At 42.3% G+C, this 23,428-nt stretch overlaps 1 protein-coding gene across 1 annotated transcript in view; it reads right to left on the reverse strand.

The window, feature by feature from the left end:
* LOC137653847 (uncharacterized) overlaps positions 1-23,428 on the reverse strand; it is an 829,144-nt gene that overhangs the window by 299,792 nt on the left and 505,924 nt on the right. Inside the window, exons 44-46 of the mRNA XM_068387498.1 lie at positions 14,784-14,979; positions 13,599-13,819; positions 11,674-12,020 (exon numbers count right to left, since the gene is read on the reverse strand). Coding sequence (XP_068243599.1) covers positions 11,674-12,020; positions 13,599-13,819; positions 14,784-14,979 — 764 coding nt within the window. The remainder of the gene's footprint in view (positions 1-11,673; positions 12,021-13,598; positions 13,820-14,783; positions 14,980-23,428) is intronic.

The following is a 23,428-nucleotide window of genomic DNA, read 5'->3' on the forward strand; positions in this document are numbered from 1 at the left end:
CAAATGATTCATTATTTTCTTTTTTATTACCCTTTCATACAGTTTCATAATATGTGATGTTAGACTAACAGGTCTATAATTGCTTGCCTCTAGTGTTGATCCCCTTTTGAAAATAGGGGTTATATATGCTAATTTATGTTTAACATATATCTCGCTCATATCTACACTTCGTCTTAGCAGTATTGCAAGCGGCTTCGCGATAGTGTGTGCAGTTTTTTTTAACAAAATCGCTGGAACTCCATCTGGCCCGGCCGCTGATTCAATTTTAATTTAGCTTATAGCCTGCACAATATCTGCTTCATTAATATCTATATCCATTAATTATTCAATATTTTCTTCTCTCATTTCTGTTTCATTATTCTCATTCGCAATTCTTGGCGTGAATTCACTCCTATATTTTTCTGCTAATATGTTGCATATTTCCTTTTTTTTATTCGTTAACCGTCCTTTAGTTCTTAGAGGGCCTATTTCTAATCTCCCTTTATTTATCTTTTTTGCATAGGAGTAAAGTACTTTGGGGTTTTTCTTGATATTTGGAAGTGTCCTTTCTTCTAAGTCCCTTTTTTCATTTTCTTTCGATTGAATAATCATTTTTTCTGCATTTTCTATCTTACTTTTTATTTCCATCATTTTCCATACATTTTTTTCTTTTGCAAGATTTTTCTTCCACTTTTTAATTTTCTGAAATAAGATCCTTCTGTCTCTTGGTATGCATGTCTGATGTTTATTTTTTTTTTTCGGTACATATTTTTCAACAATTTTCTCCAGTATTTTGTACAATATATCCGTATTTACCTGTGTATTATCACCTATAATACTTTTTTCCAATCTTTGTTCAATTCTTCATTTATTTCTGACCATTTTGTATTCTTACCATAAAAATTATATTTTCCATATCTGTCCCATTGTTTTGTGCTTTGTTTATATCTGTGTTCACTTGCTTTGGAATGGACTATTAATTCTATGACATTGTGGTCTGAAATTCCCATGTTATACACTATTATTTCTTTTAACATAATTCACCTCATTCACAAATACTAAATCTAGGACATTGTCCTTTCTTGTTGGAATGTGGTTTATTTGTTGCATATTATGTTCCAAAAAGCATATCTTGAAGCTTTTCAAACTGCTTCTTTTCTTCTGCGCTACTATTACTCTCTTTTTTATATGTATATAGACAACCACTTTCTTCTATCCGTTCTTTCCAATCCACGAAAGGAAAGTTAAAATCTCTGGGTAGGAGTACATTCCAGTCTTTATGGTTTCTACATATATCTATTTTTTCTTTTATTATGTTAAACTCCTTAGTATTTGGAGGGTCTGTAAACTACAATATTCACTAATTTTTCATATACACATTTTTTTTTATTTGCGTTAAATCAAGGGATATGGTTTCTACCTGTAGATGTAAGAAGCCAGCTTGCAGACTCCCACTGGTGCTGTGCCCCAAGAGGGAAAAGATGAAGGAAGAAGAGGCCAGTCACTCTATCGTTCATTCCAAACTCAATCCAGGTAAGTTTACCCTCAACCGTCTGCTACTTGAACCGCATGTGTTTCACACATGCACATAAACTGTAACGGTATTTTTTTTTATTCTTTTTTATTTTGTATATCTTGCTCTCCCTCTCACTTATAACAGAACCTGTTTGAGCTTGCCCTTACACGCATAAGTCAGTTTGAGTTTTCTGACATTCTTGCCCCGAACCTCTTGTATATAAACTTGTTATGTGTTGAAATAAAGTCAGATGCAATCACCTCGCCTCTCAGTTATACCCTAACAGCCCAATGGCACAATTGGTGACCACTGGAGGACCAGCTCCCTCCCTGCTGTATCTTACTGTTTGATGATGCCACCATCCAACCCTGAGTCTTCTATCAATGCTACACTCATAAAACTATCATCCTTCACCAGCACAGAGGCATTAGCCTGGTTTCAGCGCTCCGAGGTCAAGTATCACATCAAGGACATGACTCGCTCAAGCACAAAAGCAAACTATGTTCTCGTGGCGATCCCAGAGGACTTTTTCCCGGAAATCTCAGATTGGCTTTGCAATTAAGGGGACACCCCAATAGCGACACCCTTAAAACATACCTCCTGGAGCAGTACTCACACCATCGCCAACCTTGCATATAGCCAAGCTTTTTCAACTCTCCTAACAACCGTTGGAGGACCAAAGGCTTCACTCCCTCTCAGGGAAATGACCAGTATCGCTCGCCTGCAACCTGCCACAGATGGCTCTCCTGGGAAGGTGAACCTATTCCGCGCCCTATGGGTACGTCACCTACCTGAACCTGTATACACTGCCATTTCTGATGTCAATAGTTGCCTATGAAGGACCTGATGACATAAGTCGATGCCCTTATGGAAAGCCACTTCACCACCTTCAGGACCTCCATCAACACTTCCACTCCTGATAAAGACAACTATTCAATATCGACCGAAGCTGATGTGAACACAGTACGATACAGATGCCCTCCCCATGATGTGCCAGAGCAGCAACAAAGCCACCCACACCTCGACGTACCAGAGTGGTAATAAAGCCACACACCAGCCACATATGTCACCAATCCCCCCCACCCCCAACCAACAGCCCCTACAGCCACTTACTGACGCATATCGGTCGCAATTATGCTACTACCACTCTTATTTTAGGGCTGCTACGAAGAAATGTGCGAACAGTTGTCAGTGGCCAAAAACATGTAATTAGGCCATCCCTTGTGGTGGTAGCCTCCTTTATCACTAATCTTTTCTTTTTAAATGATGCAGGTATGGGCATGCAATTTTTGGTAGACATGGGTGCTTGCCGTTCCTTTCTACCAAGGCCACTGTCTAGGACACGACATAGTCTGTCTAAGCCTTCCGACATCTGCCTAGTAGTTGCCCACGGATCTGCGATTCCCACCCATGGGTACGAGACCCTCACATTATCATTTAGAATAGCCAAATATCATTGGAAGTTTTTCGTTGCCGACGTCATATTGCCAATCCTCGGTGCGGATTTCCTCTCCAATTTTCACCTTATGATTGATGTTGCTCACCAACATTTAGTCAACACAGACTCCTACTCATCGACACCTCTTCAACCTGTCCCCTCCAACCTCGCTCTCCACATCAGAGCCCACACGGATTCAGGAGTGGGTACCTTTCCTTAACCTCAGCATCTTTTTGCCACCATTCACTTCGACATAGTAGATCCCCTACCCACATCACAAGGTCATCGTTGCCTGTTAACCATTATTGATCGCTCCACTAGTTGGCCTGAAGTCACTCCCATGGAAACTGTAATGTCCACCTCATGTACATCTATCTGCTTTACTCTCAATGTGGATGGCAAGATTTGGTATCCCTGAGCATATTACTTCTGATAGGAGTACCTCTCAAATTGTGGACATCTTTAGCAAATCTTCTTAGGCATCACCCTACATCAGACAACCACCTACAACCATGCTGCCAACAGAATGGTTGAATGTTTTCATCACACCCTCAAAGCAGCTTTGATGTCCCGATGCAAGGACTCCAACTAGTTTACTCAGCTTCCATGTGTTCTCCTGGAATTGAGGACTAAAACATCCTGGATGTCTAATAAGCTGAAATGGTGTATGATAACCCATTGATCATCCCTGACAAATTGTTACATCTGCAACGTCCTCCGACAATCTCCAGCACTCTATCAACCTTGTGGGAAAATTCACTCCATGCAGCTAGACTTAACAAGCCCTAGCTAAACAACATATACCAACAGATTTTCCATCTGCAACGCATGTTTTCCTGTGCAATGACAATAGAAGCCGCTATTGATGCCACCTTACAGGGGCTCTTTCCTCATAATCTGTAGCAATACGAAAGCTTTCTTGATTAACATTCATGACAAAGAAAACAGGGACTTCATTGACTCACTAATTTGTAGGTCTCATTCTCTCCCTCACTTAAAGTAGAATATGTTTAAGCTTGCTTTTACACTAAAAAATCTCTTCAAATTTTTGTGACATTCTTGCTCCGAACCTCTTGTATAAAAACTCATCGTCTGTTGAAATAAAGAATAATGTTTTGATTTTGGAGTGTCCTCCTAGAAGAGCTGCTGACCATAGCTAAAGAGTCTCTTCTACCCTTAACAAATCAAAAGTGGCCACTGAACAATTACAGTGTAATAACCCCTTGGGTGAAGAAGAATTATTTGGTAATCTCAGTGTTGTCAGATGTATGAGGACAGAGGAGAATAAGTAAAGAACAGGTCAGACTATTCACTGTGTGTGAAGGCAAAGGGAAAAGGAACCATAACCAGAGAGAAGGATCCAATGTAGTACTGTCTGGCCAGTCAAAGGTCCCATAACTCTTTAGCGGTAGTATGTCAACGGGTGGTGCCCTGGCCAACCTACTACCTAGTAACCTAATAGCCCACTCACACTCCATATATTTTGCTGCCACCCCAGGACCTCGGCATTAAGGTTACTGAGGGTCACATCTTGCTGGTAGGTGGGTGTGGAGGTCGTCTGATGTTTCCACACATCTGCATCACAGCAGTCCTTGTAACTAGTAGGGATGTACTCGTGTCTTCAACATCGTGAGCTTTGAGTCTATAAATGTGTGGAGGAAAGTCTGGATTCAGGGCCCAATCTATAATCTGTCGTCTCCTAAAAGATATATTCTTGGTGACTCTCCTCTTAACCCTGCTCGTGACCACAAGAAGCTTGTTTAGCTGTGGGTGAACTTCTATAGATCCCATAGGATAATGACTCAGTGCTTGTTATAGTATATAGTAAAAAATGATCTGGCCCAAAGGATAAAGTACAGAAATTCTCATCCGTAAGGCCCCAAAACTCTGGTCTGCACTAGCCGGAGTCTGAGTCTCTGCAACAGATTCAGGGACAAAGTCAAGTCTTACTAGACTAACCACCGTCCCTTGGTTCGGTTATGTCTTAGAAGATACCATGTCCTTTGCTGGCACTCATTGGAGACTGAGGCTAGAAATAATGAACCCTCTATGAGTCAGGTCATGATCTAAGGACTGACTAGAAGTATGAAGCATTCCTTTCCGTTCACGTGGTGCAAGAGCAATGCTCCAAGAGGGTGGACTCACCTATGATTGGGGATCAGTAAATTTGACCCTCTGAATGAAGAGAGACAGTTCTGTTGAGGAAAAGTTGGATTTGTTCAAAATGGAGATCAAGGGTCAAAGCCCAGCTGCATCCTGTCACAGTCAAGACCAAGCAGGGTCTTTCCTCCCCGAGGTATAGCAAGTTTCGCTGTCCTAGGGAGAGAGTTCGAGCAGAGAGGGGTCTCTCCAACAACCTCAGCCTTAGTGGATAGACCCCTTTGCCTGATGGAAAGGGGACAATGACCTACGGGGCCATCCAGACATCCTTTTCATTATTATTATGAAAAGCAAGCAGAAATAGAGGGTCTAGGTGCTACTGTGCTTGCTGCCACCATGAAGATATCAGGATCCTCAACCAATCCGTCAATGCCCTTCTAGAACAAGTCCCCTTCTAAAAGAGGTGCCTGGTTCCCCTGCACTGGTTGATAGAACTCTAGCATTTCTGGACATTAGACATCCTGGATTGACATCTTGTCCTCTACTCTTGCCAGGGTCACAACTTAGATGGCTAACTGAGGGAGAGACAGGTCCCTCAAAGCCCACAATTTGACTCCGTCTGGTCAGTATGACTGCTAGAAAAGTTTCCTTGCCTGCAGTGAATTGGGTTATAGAGAGCAAATGAGTTTGTCTCTCATCCAACACCATCTTCTAATGGCTAGATGGACAGGATTCGTTGCCACCCGCATCTGGTGTTTCCAGGTGGTAACCCAACCAATTACTGACCAGAACCAACGTTGCTTGACTTCACTGATCGATATGCAAAGAATCTCTTTGTGTGTGTGTTCTATGTCATGTCAAAAATACCCTTGTCTGTCAATTCTACCACCATCGTGCTTTCATAGGAGATACGATGGTGTAACAAAAAGGGAGTTATTGGAAGAGATTAAGAGCCAGCAACACTGCACTCCAATCCCAGAAAACTTGTGTAGCACTACAGATAGGTGTCGGATCATACCTCGGAGGCCATGTGTCATGACAGGTGAGCAAAACAACACCCCCCACTCTTTTCTTCCGATACATCCCCCAAGAGCATCGAATGCAGGGAAGGAGAGAGGCTCGAGGTACCCATAAGAAGTCTCACTTGAGAAAAGTCTTTTATCCCTAACTGGGGATCGCAACTTTGGTGACAAACTCCATCATACCTATCCTTCCTTTCTTACCACTTGCGCATAGCATGCCGAAGAGTGTGCTATTGAGGTAGTGCTCACCTGTGGCGTGCATGAAGTCCATAACTGGCATGCAGTTGAGCTCGCCACCTGCGCGTGGCCGGCCAAAGAGCATGCTACTGAGGTAGCGCTCCCCTGTGGCACGCACAAAGGCCACATTTAGCGCATTGGCAGGTAAGATAAAGCAAACTTGCTAAGGTTAGGATGGCACACAGTTGAAAGAGCAAGCATGTCCCCGTCAGGAAGAGGAACTCGCCTGCCAATCTTGCTAGTTGGTTGGGTGCAAAAAAGTGTGCAAGACTATCTATGGCAATAACTCCGCAGGATTACGTCTAACAAAAAACATTGTACCCTGGGCACAATGTTGGCATGTGACAATCATTTGCAATAACCCCTGAGTGTTTGTCTTGGACGAGCTCTCATGAGCCACCGAAGTAGCTCGTACCAGCCCTTTACTATGGGGGTGTTATCGATCATTTAAAGGTGTGTTGACCTCATCAGAGAGGGAAGCTTGCCAGCAAACCTCTGCTTTAATGTTGGCAGGTTTTCTCTCAAGAAAGAGAAAAGTTTTGCATGTAAGGATTTGTTCGCCTCAGTACGAAAAGAACCTAAACATTAGCTAGGTTCCCAGAGAAGGTTGACATGTAAGGTCTCGCATACTCGTAGTTTGTCAAGGCGAGAAACAGCAAGCTCCAGGGAGCCTGAGTGTTTGCGTGCTGGCTAGTAGGGACCCACCAACTTGCTATGAGTACTATGGCGAGCATCCTGGGCTGCTCGCAGACCTTCATTAGGCAGAGCAGCCCGCCCATTCACCTCGCTAGTGCTCAGTGGATGGAAGCGCAACACTACGTATGACTTCTCTGCGAGACTAGGGTCTTTGGTAAACATTCTGACGTGTTATGAAGTACGGTACTCATGTCCTCCTACCAGTGGAGGTATTTGCTAGCAAGGAAACGAATAAGGCTGTGCTGAACTAATAGAACAGCAGGTTTCCCCTTGTGAGAGGTCAAAACCAAAAGACAGGTCTCGAAGGGCCTTTCCCGACAAAACTCAATGAGCTCTATTGTGCCCAATGGGCACAATGTAGATAATACTGTAACCCAGAAGTGTTATAGTCTACGAGACTCGTGGATGGGAAAGACAATGACCGCAAGCAGTCGGCAGGCATCACCACTTCGCCAATGACCTTGAAGGAAAATTGGTCACAAAACTCGCTGTTCCCTGGGGGCATGATCAAAGAGGCATCAACCACATTGCCATTTTAGACCCTGAGGATACGATGGTGAGGAGCAGGAACTGCGAGCAGCCGACTAACAAGAACGTCGTCTACCTCCGAAAAGCTATGCTCTGAAGAGCAAGAGCGAGGTATCAACAAATAAAGAACTTGCGTGTGGAAGACCTGGATGAGCGTGCAGGCAACCACTCTTGTGAAGGGCACCTTTCAAAAGAATGAGATAGTTGCCTGACTCTTGCAGGTGGGAAGGGAGCCTTCCTGCAAACAGAATGACTATCCTACACCTGCGGCTGGTGAAGGGCGACCTTTCCGCAAATGGGAAGGATGCCCGACCCCTGAGGCACACCTCCTAGCAGAGCCCTTTGCTTCCTTTCAATGAATTTAGGCTCCACTTGAAAGCACCATCAAGCGTATCCCCGAGGGGAACCAGTGTGCAACTGCTCTCGTTCCTACAATGAAGCTGCAGAAACAAAGGTGAGCAAAGGAAGAGAGAGCGGCAGTTAAGGGCACGAGAACTCTATTGGTACATTACCTCTAACTGTAGTACTCTCACAAGCCATTCCTTACACAGGGAAACCCAACGCCCCAAGGATGGTAGGAGTTACCGTAGGTGGCAATGAGAGGCAGCCAATAGAGAGGTCTGCTGCTTCTCTAGAAGTAACGGTGTCTGCACCTAAGGGAAGTCCATGGTCAATTGATCATCAGTCATCCTCCAACAGAGCCAGAACAACCAGAAATTACGTCAAATCAAAAGCCAGTTTATTAAGGTTAACGGGAGAGAGAGACGAAACGTTTGCTTTTTACCAAGCCAAAATAAAAAGTGACGTATTGTTACTACTGTGAGTGTAAGCCAGGTGGCCGGTCTGCCACCTTCTCCCCTTGTTAACTAGCGGTGGGTAGTTGAACCTCGCTTAATAGTTTTATGGCTAGCTTCAGCAGTTGCCGAAATATATCTCCACTGTAAATAGCAAAAGGGTTTGTATATAATGTGGAACAATTACATGTGTGTGTAAATATATATATATATATATATATATATATATATATATATATATATATATATATATATATATATATATATGAATATATATATATATATATATATATATATATATATATATATATATATATATATACATATATATATAATTATATATATATATGGTACTTACGTATGTTAATTTACATTTATAATGAATAGAAAATATCTTCAAGGCATCAAAAAATTGAAGACAGCACCTCTCCTGATAACCTGTCCTCCTGATCGTTTTCAGGATTACAGGAAAACTGCATTTACATTCCTCCATTTTTATATGGTGTCGACACGTTTCAAATCATTTCATGACTCTTCATCAGGACTACATGGGTTGAGTGATGGAATTACATCACTCAACCCATGTCAACATGATGCTGTCTTCAATATTTGGACGTCACAAAGATATTATCTATCCATTATATATATATATATATATATATATATATATATATATATATATATGTATGTATGTATGTATATAGGAGGGCATGCTCATCTTCTCTAAGAAATTAAATTCCTATACCATGAAAAACACCAGAGAACCAGTTATCTTCCTATCAAAAGCTATATATAAAATGATTAAATTTAGAATTTGACAGTACATCAGTCAAATTCTTTATCATTTTGGCTCTTATTCTAAGGACTAAAATTTCATTGCTCAGTTGACTGTTAAAGCAAATCTTTACAAATGACACTAATCGGCAAAACAATTTTGGTAAAACCCTATATCTCTAGATATGACTATTGTTTTTCTGGTTACTATGTACTACAACAGAAATTTATCATCTTGAAAATCTATTCTATTGAGAAAATAAATAATACAGAAATGATGCTCTGATGTTTCTGCAGTAGATGTAAATCGTAAGTAAAAAAAAAAATATGTAAGTTTGAACAGAACCAGAGGAAAATAAATATTCAGAGAGTTTTCCACAAATAACTTAGCATCTCAACACGTTCCTTTTTGTCTCCGCTAAGCTTAAAAAACAATAAAAAGCAATAGTAGACGTATATATATATATATATATATATATATATATATATATATATATATATATATATATATATATATATATATATGTTGATCACCAGAGAACTATTCTGGTACTCTATAATATATGTATACCGAGAAAAACTATGCTTATCATAGTTATAACCAAAATAAATGAGGTAAAATACATCTGTATCTTAGTAACAAGTAATGAGTATGGTTTTTGCCATAGGTAAAAAGAGAACAAATCTGTACACCTGACCAAATGTTACCTGATGACAGATTGAGTGGATGAGAGGATAAAAAGAGATTTAAAAAATTGCAATAGTCATGAAGTCTGTATGGCAAATGATAAGTGACTACAAAGCATCATTAACTAACCCAAGTCAGTCCTTTGTGTACACACAAGAAAAATATGGAGATAAAAAGGAATACAGTTGAGGATAGAAGCCATTAGGAAATGGCATTATTAAGGTAAGCATTTGAATGGATCAACTGATAATAAATAACACGAGCAAATGAGGAGCGAAAAAATACAAGTATAGGTGTAAGATGAAACGATGGAAGGCAACATGAAAAACTAAAGTGGGACAAAAGGCTTGAACTTCCACAAGGATGAATAAAATAAGACAAGCTCATTTTGAGATTATTATTATTATTATTATTATTATTATTATTATTATTATTATTATTAGCTAAGCTACAATCCTTGTTGGAAAAGCAGGATGCTATAAGCCCAGGTGCTCCAACAGAGAAAATAAGACCAGTGAGGAAATAAGAATAGAAAATAAACTATATAAAAAGTAATGAACAATCAAAATACAACAGTTTAAGAACAATAACAAAATTGAAATAGATCTTTCATATATAAATTATAAAAAGAGACTTATGTTATCATATTCAACGTAAGAATATTTGCTGAAAGTTTGAACTTTTGAAGTTCTACAATTGAACTATCCGATTAGGAAGATCATGCCCATCCAGTCTCAGATCAGCTCCTACGTTGTAAGGACTACTCTTCGCGCTCAAGAACCTGTCCATTCGCAACAGGGGACACCCAGGTTCCCTGCCAGCTTGCTAAACCGTATTTTTCGGCCTTGTGCCGAAATTTTCGGCTGTGACACTGTACAGTAACTGGCTGTAATTTTCGACTGTTACATTGGATTCTCCCAGGCATTATGTCCGTGGGTTTTGCAAAGCTCAAGGACTTTGCATGGGGCTTATATCCAACATGGCTCCGACACTGTAGAAGGCTCAAATCAAATGATACCATAATCCCTGACTGCGCAGACTGCAAGTGGTACTCTGCCTATAGGGAAGACTTAATCAACTATGTTGGTTTCGTCCCTACCAAGGACCCAAAAATGCACCATCACAATTTAAGAATTGAGTGCACAGACAGTTTTGCCTTCACCATTGCCTGTATCCCCCACTTCAAAGACCAAGAGAACTGGCCCAAAAACTGGGACACAAGAGAACCGTTCTATAAGGACTCATATACCAGCATCCTTGGTACACCTCAAAAGCTCCACCGGAAGGCTTACATCTACATACTGCCTATAGATAAAGCCCATTACAAAGAGTGTTGTTGTGCAGATTGTCTGCAAGAGTTCTGGCTCTCTGTTCAACCCAAAGAACAAGTAATCAAAGAACAACCTCCACCTTCTCCAACCCATCCAGTGACCAAGAAGAAGAAGAGAGAGCACCCTCCTGCACTGGACACCCTGCCTGCTCCCTTGGAGTCGCAAGCCTGCGGCCCAGAAGGGAATACAGCTCCAGCCACCTCTACACAAGAGGCAGACACATCTGCCATGGACCTAAATCCTGGAAACCTGCCCACCATGCAGCCTACAGAGGCGTACATGCAGGATTGCAACTGAACTGTGTGCCTCACCCAGCTCCTAGCTGAAGCCACTGCCATCAGCAGTACCCAGGTTCCACTTGAGACCTCACAGCCAACGCCAACTTAACTCCCTAAGTTCAAGCTATCAGCCACCAGAGAGACCCCGTCATATGCGGCTGTGGCCGCTATGGCAGCCGCTAATCCTTCACTAAAGATTACGGCCAGAATCAACTTAAATGGTGATATCATCATCACCCCTAAGGATCAAGATAGTGCAAGACACCTGCACAACGAAGCCACCCTCACCTACCTTGATCCCACCAAAAAACAGAAGAAAGCGGTGGTATACAACTACCCAATCAAGACGCCAATCTCCCTCATCACGGAATGCCAAAACATTGCCGAAGCCAAAAAGAAGTTGGGCAGTCGTAGGGCACTCACCAGGGAAGTCATTGTCACCTTCATAGGACCTATCCCACCTGCCTTGGAGCTCGGATTGTGAGGAACCTTTACCATTAAGGATTTGAAAAAGGAACCACTCCGTTGCTTCAATTGCCAACGCTACGGACACCACCAGTCTGACTGCAGGAACTGGGCAATCTGTGGAGTCTGCAGCAGTAAGCACCCAACTCAACATTGCATTGATAAGCACAACGCCTGGAATAAAAGGTGTCCAGAGCTCCTTAAAAGGCTAGAACCCCTGGAGACTACCACTCCTACCACTACAGAAGACACACCGACGCTGCAACCTAAGCCACAGAGGAAACCACGTAAGAGACCTCCTCGGAAGCCGGCCCCAGCTTCAGTACCAGTTGCTGCTCCTGCGTCTACCACTACCGCCAGCCCAGCAATCATCCCTCCACTGACCTCCTCTACTCCGGCCCCTACACCCTATCCAAATCCTTCTCCTAACCCATCCACTCCAACCTTCTGCCAGCAATTGGATGCTATGTCCTTGCAGGACCTCATACCCTTCACCATCCACCTTATCACCAAAGTCCTATCCCTTCTCAACCTCCCTGGCCTTGGTCAGACCCTAAACCACATCCTCCCACTCCTCCAACAAAGCTCACTGCCACAGTCACCCCCTGGGCAGAGATAAATCCTTATACGTAGATCTGCTCCTGTCCTTTTCTCCTAAAACATTCTCCTTTCCTCTCCCAGTCTCTCCTACTTACTGGGACCTGCTACTATACCACTTTTCTCTACTACTAAAAATCTTCTTTTCTGTCTCCTAATGGGACCGATTTTTTAGAGCTCAGGGGCGAGCCACATACTTAATTGGCCTTCGGGCCAAGAGAGATATTAAAGCTCTGGTGCAGAGCACAGTCTAGGCTCTAGGTGCAAAGCGTTAGACAAGTAGCACTCTATGAGTGCTCCTATAAGAAAGTATCACTTTAACACAACAGCTCTAGGTGCAGAGCGTTAGACAAGTAGCACTCTATGAGTGCTCCTATAAGAAAGTATCACTTTAACACAACAGCTCTAGGTGCAGAGCGTCTAACTTGACTTGGGGGCTAGGGCATATTGCCCACAGAGCCCCCGTCCGGAAAAATTCTGGGCAATCTATAGCAAGCAAACAAGCAGGCCACATTATATGGGCCGAACAAGGGAAAGGCCCTTGCCAACAGGAATTGTTGGCTACAATATAATGAACATAACCCAACTGGGTCACAGCTGGAATAAAACTTCTAAAATATTGCTTTGTATTGAGCCTCATGATGGGGAAGGCATGACTATTAGAATTAATGGCTAACCTAGTATTACGAATAAGATGGAACTGTCCAGGAAGATGTGAATGTAAAGGAAGGTTAAAGTTATGAAAAATCTTAGGCAACATGCATAACGAACTAATTGAACGACATTGCCACAGATAGATATCTAGATTAGGAATAAGAAATTTAGTAGACTGTAAGTTCTTGTCTAACAAATCAGCAGCTGAAGACCATACAGGGTAGCAATACTCAAAAAAGGTACAATGAAAGAATGAAATTCCTTCTTCAGGCTAGATTGATCACCAAAAATCTTGCAAGATTTTCTCAGTAAGCCAGTTTTTTTGGTGTGTGTGTGTGTGTAAAATTGAATAAGAGACAGACCTAATGTGTTTTTCAAAAGTAAGTTTGTTGTCAAGAATCACACTTAAAATTTGAAAGTCAAACAGAGTTAAAGAAACATTATCAATGCTGAGATCCAGATGTTGAGGAGCCACTGTCCTCAAACTATTTACAAGCATACCTTGAAATATTTTATGATTCAACTTCATGGTCCATGATTTACACCATGTAGTAATTTTAGCTAGATCTCTAGTAGAGGATTCGGCAACCCCAAATCTACATTCAGGAGATGGAATTGATGTAAAGAGTGTAGCACCATCTGCATATGCAACAAACTTGTTTTCTGGGCCAAACCACATGTCATGTGTATATAGTATGAAAAGTAATAGGCCAAGAACACTCCTGTGAGGAACATCTGATATCATATTCCTATACTTACTATGGTGCCCATCAACAACTCTTTGCGATCTATTACTTAAATATTCAATAATAAAGCAAAGAAACGACCCACCGACTCCTAACTCTTTGGGTTTGAAAAGAAGGGTCTCATGATTAAGACGGTCAAAGAAAGCCCTAAAATTAAGGCCTTTCAACTTCCTGATCACAATCAAGTGATTTCTGTACAGCATTGGAGATTGTAAGAAGGGCCTCACATGCTTCCAGGCCTTTACGAAATCCAAATTGCAATCTAGGGAACAGATGATTACCTTCAGCAAACCTATTCAGACGTTTTGCCAAAAGACTTTCAAAAACTTTAGATCATATGAGAGTTATGGAAATTGGGCAGTAATCAGTTGGAATTAAGCTACCAAAAACACATTCGCATAGTGGAGTAACATTACCAATTTACCATCAAGTGCAAATAGCTCCTCTTCTTGCTAACTTACACACAATAACAGATAACTTTGGAGCTAAGATATCTGAAGTGTTTATGAAAAAACAAAGGAAAAATACCATTAGGGTCTATACCTCCATAAGCATTAAGGGCCATTAAGAGAGTTTTAATTTCACAAGATCAAAAAGCTACACTAGTTAGTTTAGCCTCAGGAAAACAGGAATGAGGAAGATAAAGTTTCTCATTACTCTGCTTACTATCAAAACACATCAGCCTAAAGGGTTGCCTTCTTGTTTGGACAGTGAGTGACAGAGCCATTTGTATCAACACCATAAAGTGCAGATTTAAGGGTAGCCCACTACTTATGTTCCTGGGTTGTCCCAGAAAATGTTTTTTTTTTGTGTGTGTGTGTGTGATTTAATCGTATTCATTTTCACTTGAAGCATAAACTCTCAGAGCAGAAGCTCTAAGCTGAGTATAATTATTCCAAGTCAAATCTGATCTGTTGCCCTTCCAAAGATGTTAGCCTACTGCTTCTCCTGATAAGCACGTCTACCATCATTGTTGAACCAGGGTTTTTCTTTCACTAGGTACCTTAGCACCCAAGACTTGATACCCCTATCAATTATATTGACTATAGTCTCATTCAGAGGAACAACAGGCTCAACACTATTAGATAATTGTGACCAATTCAAGCACAAAAGAGAACTCAAAATGCCATTCCAATCTGTTTGAGATTTTATATAAATCTTACATAAGTATAACACATTCGGGACAGGCTGCTCATTCTTCACTAGTAATGAAATCAAGGCTTGATCAGATGTCCCAACTGGAGAACCAGCCTTACTTGTTATAATGCCCGGGGAGTCAGAGTATACGAGGTCCAAGGAGCTACTAGACTTTTGAGTAAACAGGATTTAACCACTCCCTATGGTGAGCATTAAAATAGCCAAAAAAAATTAAAAAAAAAAAAACTTTTTATCATCTTCTAGTATTTTAGCGATAGTGGTAAGAAGACAATCGAAGATAGAATCATCCATGCCTGGATTCCGGTAGATTGAACATTAATAGAAGTAGTTTTGCCTGCCACAAACTTTTATTACCTGAATCTCATGACATCCACATTCGTAGCAGGACTTATGAGAAGCAGGATACTTAGTTCTAATATACACTGGCATTCCCCTGGCCCTAAGAATGGCATCCAGTTTTAAGATAATTGGAATCTTAAAACCAATCATATGGAGCCCAGATGAGTGCCTCATATTAGAAAACTCACTAAAGAATATCATACTGTCTGGACACAACTGTAAGGTCTTGAAAATATGCATGCATATCACGAATATTGCTATATAGTAATAAATAACATTAAAAAAGATTCATCATACTTAAAAACTGAATTAACAATGATGATAACAAAAACAATATGTACAGAAATATAAATAAAGTGATTAATGAAACCCATAGATTATAGACAAAAAATCAACATGGCGGAGCAGATACACCACACAAGGCAAAATACCCTACAGGATAGCCACTTCAGCTGAAGGGAGGACATTAAGGATGGTTTAGAAAAGATAAAGGAACAGAAAAGGAAAAGACAACCTCTCGTGAAACCACCAGACATCCATGGCTCTTCTATTAAGCCTGCTCAACACACCATTTCAAAAAACCAGGGGAAGAAAAAAATTAAGATAGAATAGTGTGCTCGAGTGTACCCTCAAGCAAGAAAACTCTTACCCAAGACAGTGGAAGACCATGCTACAGAGGCTAGGGCACTACCCAACACTAGAGAACAAGGAGTGAAGAATTTTCCTCACTCTTCTTCTTCTTCCCAAATTATTTTTATGCAGACATTTGTTATTGTTCGAGACATTACAGCACGGGAAATTGGAGTGGTGGTTCTTCCTTAAGCGAGTGTCTGGAGATGAATATATTTTGTATTCATTATTTTACACTTTAAGTATTGATGTACTTTAAATTTTTTCTCTATTACAACTCAAGTCTGCTAGTCTAGGGGGTATATTTTTCCATACACGAGCCCGATTTTCTAATAACCCTTTAGTTTGTACCGCGCTATAACTGCATTTTTGTTTTTTGTATATTGTTGTTATTGGTATCCCATTGCACTGATAACCTGTTTATACCTATATTTTCCTATACTCATGCTCCGTCCCAAAAAGTTAGTTGCATTCGACTCGTCTCTCAGTCACCTTCTAACTGCTCGCTTGCACATTGATGACCAGCGGAGTGACCACTCCCTCCCGCCTCCCCCACACTGCTGTGCCTTGCTGTTTTAAGATGCTGCCTACCGAACCTACCTCTTCGGCACTCGCTACCTCAAGGAAACTACCGCCCTTTGCAAGTGGAGAAGTGTTGGCTGGTTCAGTTTCGCATCAAGGGCATGACTCAGTCAAATACCAAAGCAGATTATGTTCTCGCGGCGATCCCCTGGGACACTTTCCCCGGAAATCTCTGATTGGCTGGGCGAGCAAGGATACACTCCCATAACATACAAAGACCTCAAATCATATTTCCTGGAGCAGTACTCGCCATCACCGGCCACCCACATAGTGAAACTTTTTCAGCTCTCTCAACAACTATAGGGGGACTAAAAGGCTTCATTCACCCTCAGGGAAACGATCAGTATTGCTCGCCTACAAAATGCCTTAGACGGCTCTCCTCATGAAGGGAATCTACTTTGTGCCCTTTGGGTATGGCACCTACCTAAACGTGTATGTGCTGTCATCCCCAATGTCGATATTTTGCCCATGAAGGACATGATGACCTAAGTCGACACCCTTATGGACAGCCACTTCATCACGATCCAGTCCTTCATCAACACCACTCCTGATGAAGTGGCCAATTAGTCAACATCGACCGAAGCTGACGGGAATGCAGTAGGACACAGACGCCCACCCCGTGACATGCCAGAATGGTGACAAAGACCCCACCACCCACATATACCACCCCTCAATTACTCCTCAACCAATGAACTCTCCAGCCACTTACTATCGCTCTCAGCAGTGGCCTCCCCTGTCACTAATCTTTTCTTTTTACATGACGCAGGTATGGGTGTGCAATTTTTGGTAGACACGGGTGCTCACCGTTCTCTTCTGCCAAAGCCACGAGGTAGTCTAAGACAGCTGACATGCGTCTGGTAGCTGCTAACGCATCTGCGATACCCATCCATGGTTATGAAACTCTCACATTATCTGTTTGGAAGCACCAAATATATATGGAAGTTTCTTGTTGCTGACATCACATTAGCAATCCTCGATGTAGATTTTCTCTCTCACTTCTACCTCCTGGTCAATGTAGCTCACCAAGGGTTAGTCAACGCAGATTCGTACTCCTCAATGCCTCTGAGCTCGCTCTCCACGTCAGGGCACCCATGGATGCCTACCCCCACCTCCTTACATCGTATCCATAAGTTTTCCATCCAGAACTTCGTCAAACGCTCACAGTTCCCAGGAAACACGGTATTTATCACCATATCAAGACGACGGGGCCCCCAGTATTCGCCAGATTTAGATGTCTGACACCAGATCATTTGGCAGCCACTAAACAAACGTTCACCGAAATAGAAGATATGGACCTTTGCCAAAAGGCCTCAAGCCCATGGTCGTCACCCTTACACATCGTCCTGAAGAAAGATGTCTCTCTTCGTCTGTGTGAGAATTGCAGGCGACTGAATATACAGACAGAACCGGATCACTACCCCCTCCCAAACCTCCCCAACTTGACCTCCTACTTGCAAAAAGGGAAGGTTTTCTCCACGCTCAACCTCCTGAAGGGGTATTATCAGATGCCCATGAACAAAAAAGACATCCCCCCCAAGACTGCCATCACCAACCCCTTCAGTTCATACAACTTCAATTACTCTTGCTTTGGCTTTCGTAATGCTTGGACGACTTTTCAACGTCTCATGGATAGCATCTTAGGGGACCTCCCTTTTGTGTATGTTACATGGACGACATACTTGTGTTCTCTTCCTCTAAAGCGCGAACACCTCTGTCATCTATGCAGTATGCTCAACAACCTACAACAAAACAACCTTGTATCCGGTATGACAAGTGTACCTTTGGCAACAACAAAGCATCGTTCTTAGGGCACCGCATCACTCCTGAAGGAGTACGGCCCCTCCCTGAGAAGGTAGAAGCAATTCAGAACTTCTCCACTCCATCGACCGTCAAAGCACTGCAAGAATTCTTGGGCATGATCAACTGTTATCACTGTTTCCTGCCAGCCATTGCCAGCACTCTTGCCCCCTCTACGCCTCGCTGAGGGGCAAGCCAAAAAACCTGGAATGTGTTCTCCTTCAAGAAGCAGCTTTCTGCAACGGAAAGAAAGCCCTATCAACCGCTATTACTTTTCCTGGGCCACATGCACCTCTCCTTCTCTCCACCAATACCAGTGACGTCGCAGTCCTGGGCAGTCCTGGGCAGTCCTTGACCAGGTGATCAATGGCTTACCATGCCCATTGGCCTTCTTCAGTAGAAAACTGTCCAGGGCAGAATCCGGCTACACTATCCTCGACTGCGAATTGCTGGTGGTGTGCTTGGGTGTCTGTTACTTTCACCACTTCTTGGAAGGTACGCCCTTTGTCATTCACCACTTCTTGGAAGGTACGCCCTTTGTCATTCACCACTTCTTGGAAGGTATGCCCTTTGTCATTCGCTTGGACCACATGCCTCTGGTGCACACCTTCACTCATCAGTCTGATGCCTGGTCCGGCTGTCAACGCCAATATCTCTCCGCCATAGCGGAATACATTTGTACCCTTCAACACGTCCCTGGGAAAATGAATCCCATTGCTGATGCCCTGTCAAGAAACACATTGGCCGCCATTCACCAAGATTTGGATTACAATGTCTTGGCAGAAGCACAACGAGAAGATCCCGAGTATCAAGCATGTAGGATATCCTGCATATCCCTCAGTTCATTTGGCATGGCATTACTAAGTATGCTAAGGATTAGGTCTGTGCCTGTACTTCATGCCAAACCTCAAAAGTACATCTACACATGGATTCAGGAGTGGGCATCGTTCCTCAACCTCATCAGCATTTTGCCTACATTCATGTCAATGTTCTAGTAGGTCCCCTACCTACATCACAAAGACATTGTTACCTGTTTACTGTCATTGATCGCACCACTCGTTGGCCTAAAGCCATTCCCATGGAAACTGCAATGTCCGCCTCGTGGATATCCGCCTTACTTTTGACAGGGGTTACACTCTCACCTCTAAATTGTGGACATCATTAGCAAATCTCTTGGGTATCACCTTTCATTAGACAACCACATACAACCCTGCTGCCCACAGTATGGTTGAACGTTTTCACCGTACCCTTAAAGCAGCTTTGATGTTGCGCTACAAGGGCTCCCACTGGTTTACCCAGCTTCCCTGGGTCCTCCTGTTACTATGTACTACTCCTAAAGATGTCCTGGATGTCTCGGCAGCTGAAATTGTGCATGGGAAGACGTTGGTCGTTCCTGCCGATTTTATTTCTGTCTGCAACCTCCTCCGACAATCTCCAGCGCCAACGTCACGTTGTGGGAAAATTTACTTCATGCCGCCAGACTTACAGGACCCCATGGGAAGTAATACGTACCAATAGATCTGCACTCATCAATGCATGTTTTCCTGTGCAATAACACTAGTAAGCCACTGTTAACATCCCTTTACACTGGCCCTTTCTTTGTGATCCGTCATACTCTGAAAGCATTCCTCCTCAACATGGGTGGCAAAGAAGACTATGTAACCATTGATCGCCTAAAACCTGCATATCTCCTGCCTACTGACCTTCCTACAGTACACCTCTCAAGAGCAGGGCACCCTATTTCACATGTATGTTTTTGGGGGGGTGGGAGCCATGCACCGCACGAGTATCACACACTCACATATACTCTTCCGGTATTTCTGTTTTTTTGTTTATTGTCGTTATCACTCTTCCCTCGCACTGATAAGCTGTTTATACCTGTATTTTCTGGCACCATTGTGTTTAAACCTTTTTGCCGTTCTTGACTGGAATGGACTGTATGTATAATCATGCTACGTCTAAATAAAGTTAGTTGCATTTGACTCGTCTCTCAGTCACCTCCTAATTAACCGCTTGCACAAGTTTAATTTTTTTACTTTGCATGCCAGAAGTTTAGGGCTGGGATTATCTATGTTCCCTTAGAGTCGCAAAATTGCTACTTGTATTGTAAATAGAGTATTGCATAAAACTTGCAAGCCACAAGACTCACCTGTCAGGATATGACCCAGGTAAGGCAGTGCGACCTTTGTGTAGCCCTTATTCACAACCGTGCAGCCGTTGTGACCTGGCAACACTCTGGCTCACCCCAACTTCCCTGAGGAGTTCCTTCCAATCCATACTAAACTGAGGAAGACGGTGAGAGATAGGACAGACGAGCCTGCAGCCTGTATCAGCGATCCTGGACAGACAAGAAGGGAGAAACACAGTGAGGGGTAGGCCAGTCAGCTAATGATGCAATCAAGCTACTTAACGGCGATTTTCGGGACAAGGGCTACTTCGGCAAGTTTTTGGAAGGAGTGCAGGTAACTCTGTGGGTCCACAATAAATTCTCCCCATTCTCTAGGATAGATATTTCATTTTAATCTATTTAGGTATTACAGGTCTTACGAAGCTGGTCCAGTATGAGAGTAAATATTCAAATCATGTATATCATTAGTGTATTTAAGAGATGTATAGCCAGCTCGTAAGGTGGGTCTCACTCATGTAGGTTTAAGTAAATGTATGTAAATTACATAAGACCTTTTTGTTATATTTTCCTTCAGTTCAGTATAAGTAAATTTACGTTATTTAAAAGAATCAAATTTTATTTAACGTAGTTTTGTTATGAAGTCTTACATAATCTTGTTTATGTATGCTGTATGTCACACACGAGGTAGCACGAGGATTGCATCATGTTTCCACGTGGTTCGAAGAGACATGAAAATTCTAGACTAAAGTTTTATCTCTTTTTAATGTTACGAGAGGAGGAGGGTGGAGTTAGCCGAGAGAGAGTTGCTTAGCAAGCAATGTTAGTACCCCTACTACAAATTACTGAGATGGCAACCTTACACCGCAAGAGCCAAGCCTCCACGCCATGAGAATGATTTACTAGACATTTTTAGATGAATTAAGTTAATATATATAGAGCCTAGCAATGCATAAGCAGCAGAAGATATGCAGCCTATCCCTTTGAAAGAGCCAACATCGGCCAGCCTCTCTACAGCCACTACATAACTCTTTTAAGCATGCATAGTATATCCTCTCAAACGTGAATAGTGATTTCTATCCATCATATATCGTGTACAGTGTTGTTCAAACGTTGGTGACATTATTGGATGATTAGTTAAAAGTGAAGTGTATTAGGTGAAGTGTATTATTGCAAGTACCTTTTATTGTATAAATTTTTGAAACTGCCCCTGTGAGATTCTGGTTAAACAGTGAAGTGCATTACTTTTTTCTTAACAGTTCAGTAACTTAGTGTGACCCTAAGGACGTAAAGTGAGAGAGATGGCTGATTTAAAAGAACTGATTGTGCTAGAACAATATTTATGAGGAATTCCTGAACATATTCCGACGTACTTGAGAGAGAGAGAGAGAGAGAGAGAGAGAGAGAGAGAGAGAGAGAGAGAGAGAGAGAGAGGTGAAGAAACTTGATAAAGCCGCTTTGCTGAGTGAGATTATAATATTATCAGTCGTAACCCCTCCTCAGGTATGAAGTTTCAACCGCCGTTCTGACCATGTGTCAAGTATTCGCCAAACCGTGAATACCAGTTCAGTAATAACTATGGGAACAGGTTCAATAGTTACAGCGGAAGAACCACTGGTACTATTCTAAAACAGAATGTGCAGACTGTGAGAGTACCACAACATCAGTCATCGAATCATCCTCCTTCAAGTGTTGTGAAAGAGGTTCAGAAGATTAATATCGTCTGTTATAAGTCTGGGAAAAAGGCCATATCAGAATGGAATGTTAGTTGAAACAACCGAAAGCAGTCGCCCAAGTGGTTATGGATAATTCAACTTCACAGAATACAAAGACAAAGAATCAAACGAGGTAATTCGACGAGTAAAATAAACCAGTTAATGTTTATACGACGAACAGGACAACCCCAAACAGAGTGGATGCCTTTAAAGAGTATATTTATGAAGGTATGTTAGCCGCTCTAGATGGGAGCGGGCAGATCTCGATCAAGATATTGTGCGACAGAAGATCTAATCATAGCGTGGTGACACGAAGTGTACACCCAATGGTGGAACAGTCTCTTACAGGAGATTCTGTCATTTTGAAGGGAATAGGAGGTGAGGAGGTTACTCCTATTTGCCATTTGGAACTATCATGCGAGTTGGTAGCAGGTAATTTTGATTTTGTTATAAAGGATTCATTGGCTGTCGAAGGAGTGGAAGTCCTACAGGGTAATGAGGCTGGTGGAGTGCCGTTTGTGCCTTGTCCCATTGTAACAGAGAAACCACTGAAGTATAGTCCTATGACTGAACTCAAGAAGGACTACCTGTATTTGTTTCCTAGTTGTGTCATGACTAGGAGTATAAAGAAGAAGATGGCTGCAGAAGAAGACAGAGAAACTGAAAGAACGATGAACTTGGAAGATTTGTTTACGGAAAAAGAGGGTTTCCATGATAGCACACAAGAGGAGAGCTCCTGGGAAAGCCCGAGAGAAGAAGAACGACAGAAGGATGAACAGGAAGACAAGGAAGCAATGGACTTGGAATAAATAGAGAACTCAGCGTTAGAAGTAGGACAAGTGAGTCGGAAAAGACTAATAGGATTGCAACGGAAGGATGCAACGTTAGCAGAGTAATTTTAGCTCGTGGTGGATGAGACAGAGGTGCAGCAGTCTCCCACCTGTTTTCACCAAAAGGATGGATTGCTTATGAGAAGGCATAGACCCGCCAATATCCTTAGGAATGCCAAATAAGGGATATACCGTCAGATATTGATTCCTGCACCATTGAGAAGACAGGTGATCGCCATAGCTCATGAAACAGGACACATGGGAATAAGGAATATGACGGAGAAGATTCTGAAACACTTTTCTGGCCTAGCATGCATAAGGATGTGAGCCAGTTTTGCCATGCATGTCGTTTGTCAGATGGCTGGAAAGCCTAATGAGTACATCAAGAAAGCTCCATTACACCCGATTG

Source organism: Palaemon carinicauda, chromosome 14 (genome assembly GCF_036898095.1).
Source record: "Palaemon carinicauda isolate YSFRI2023 chromosome 14, ASM3689809v2, whole genome shotgun sequence".
Classification (NCBI taxonomy): domain Eukaryota; kingdom Metazoa; phylum Arthropoda; class Malacostraca; order Decapoda; family Palaemonidae; genus Palaemon; species Palaemon carinicauda.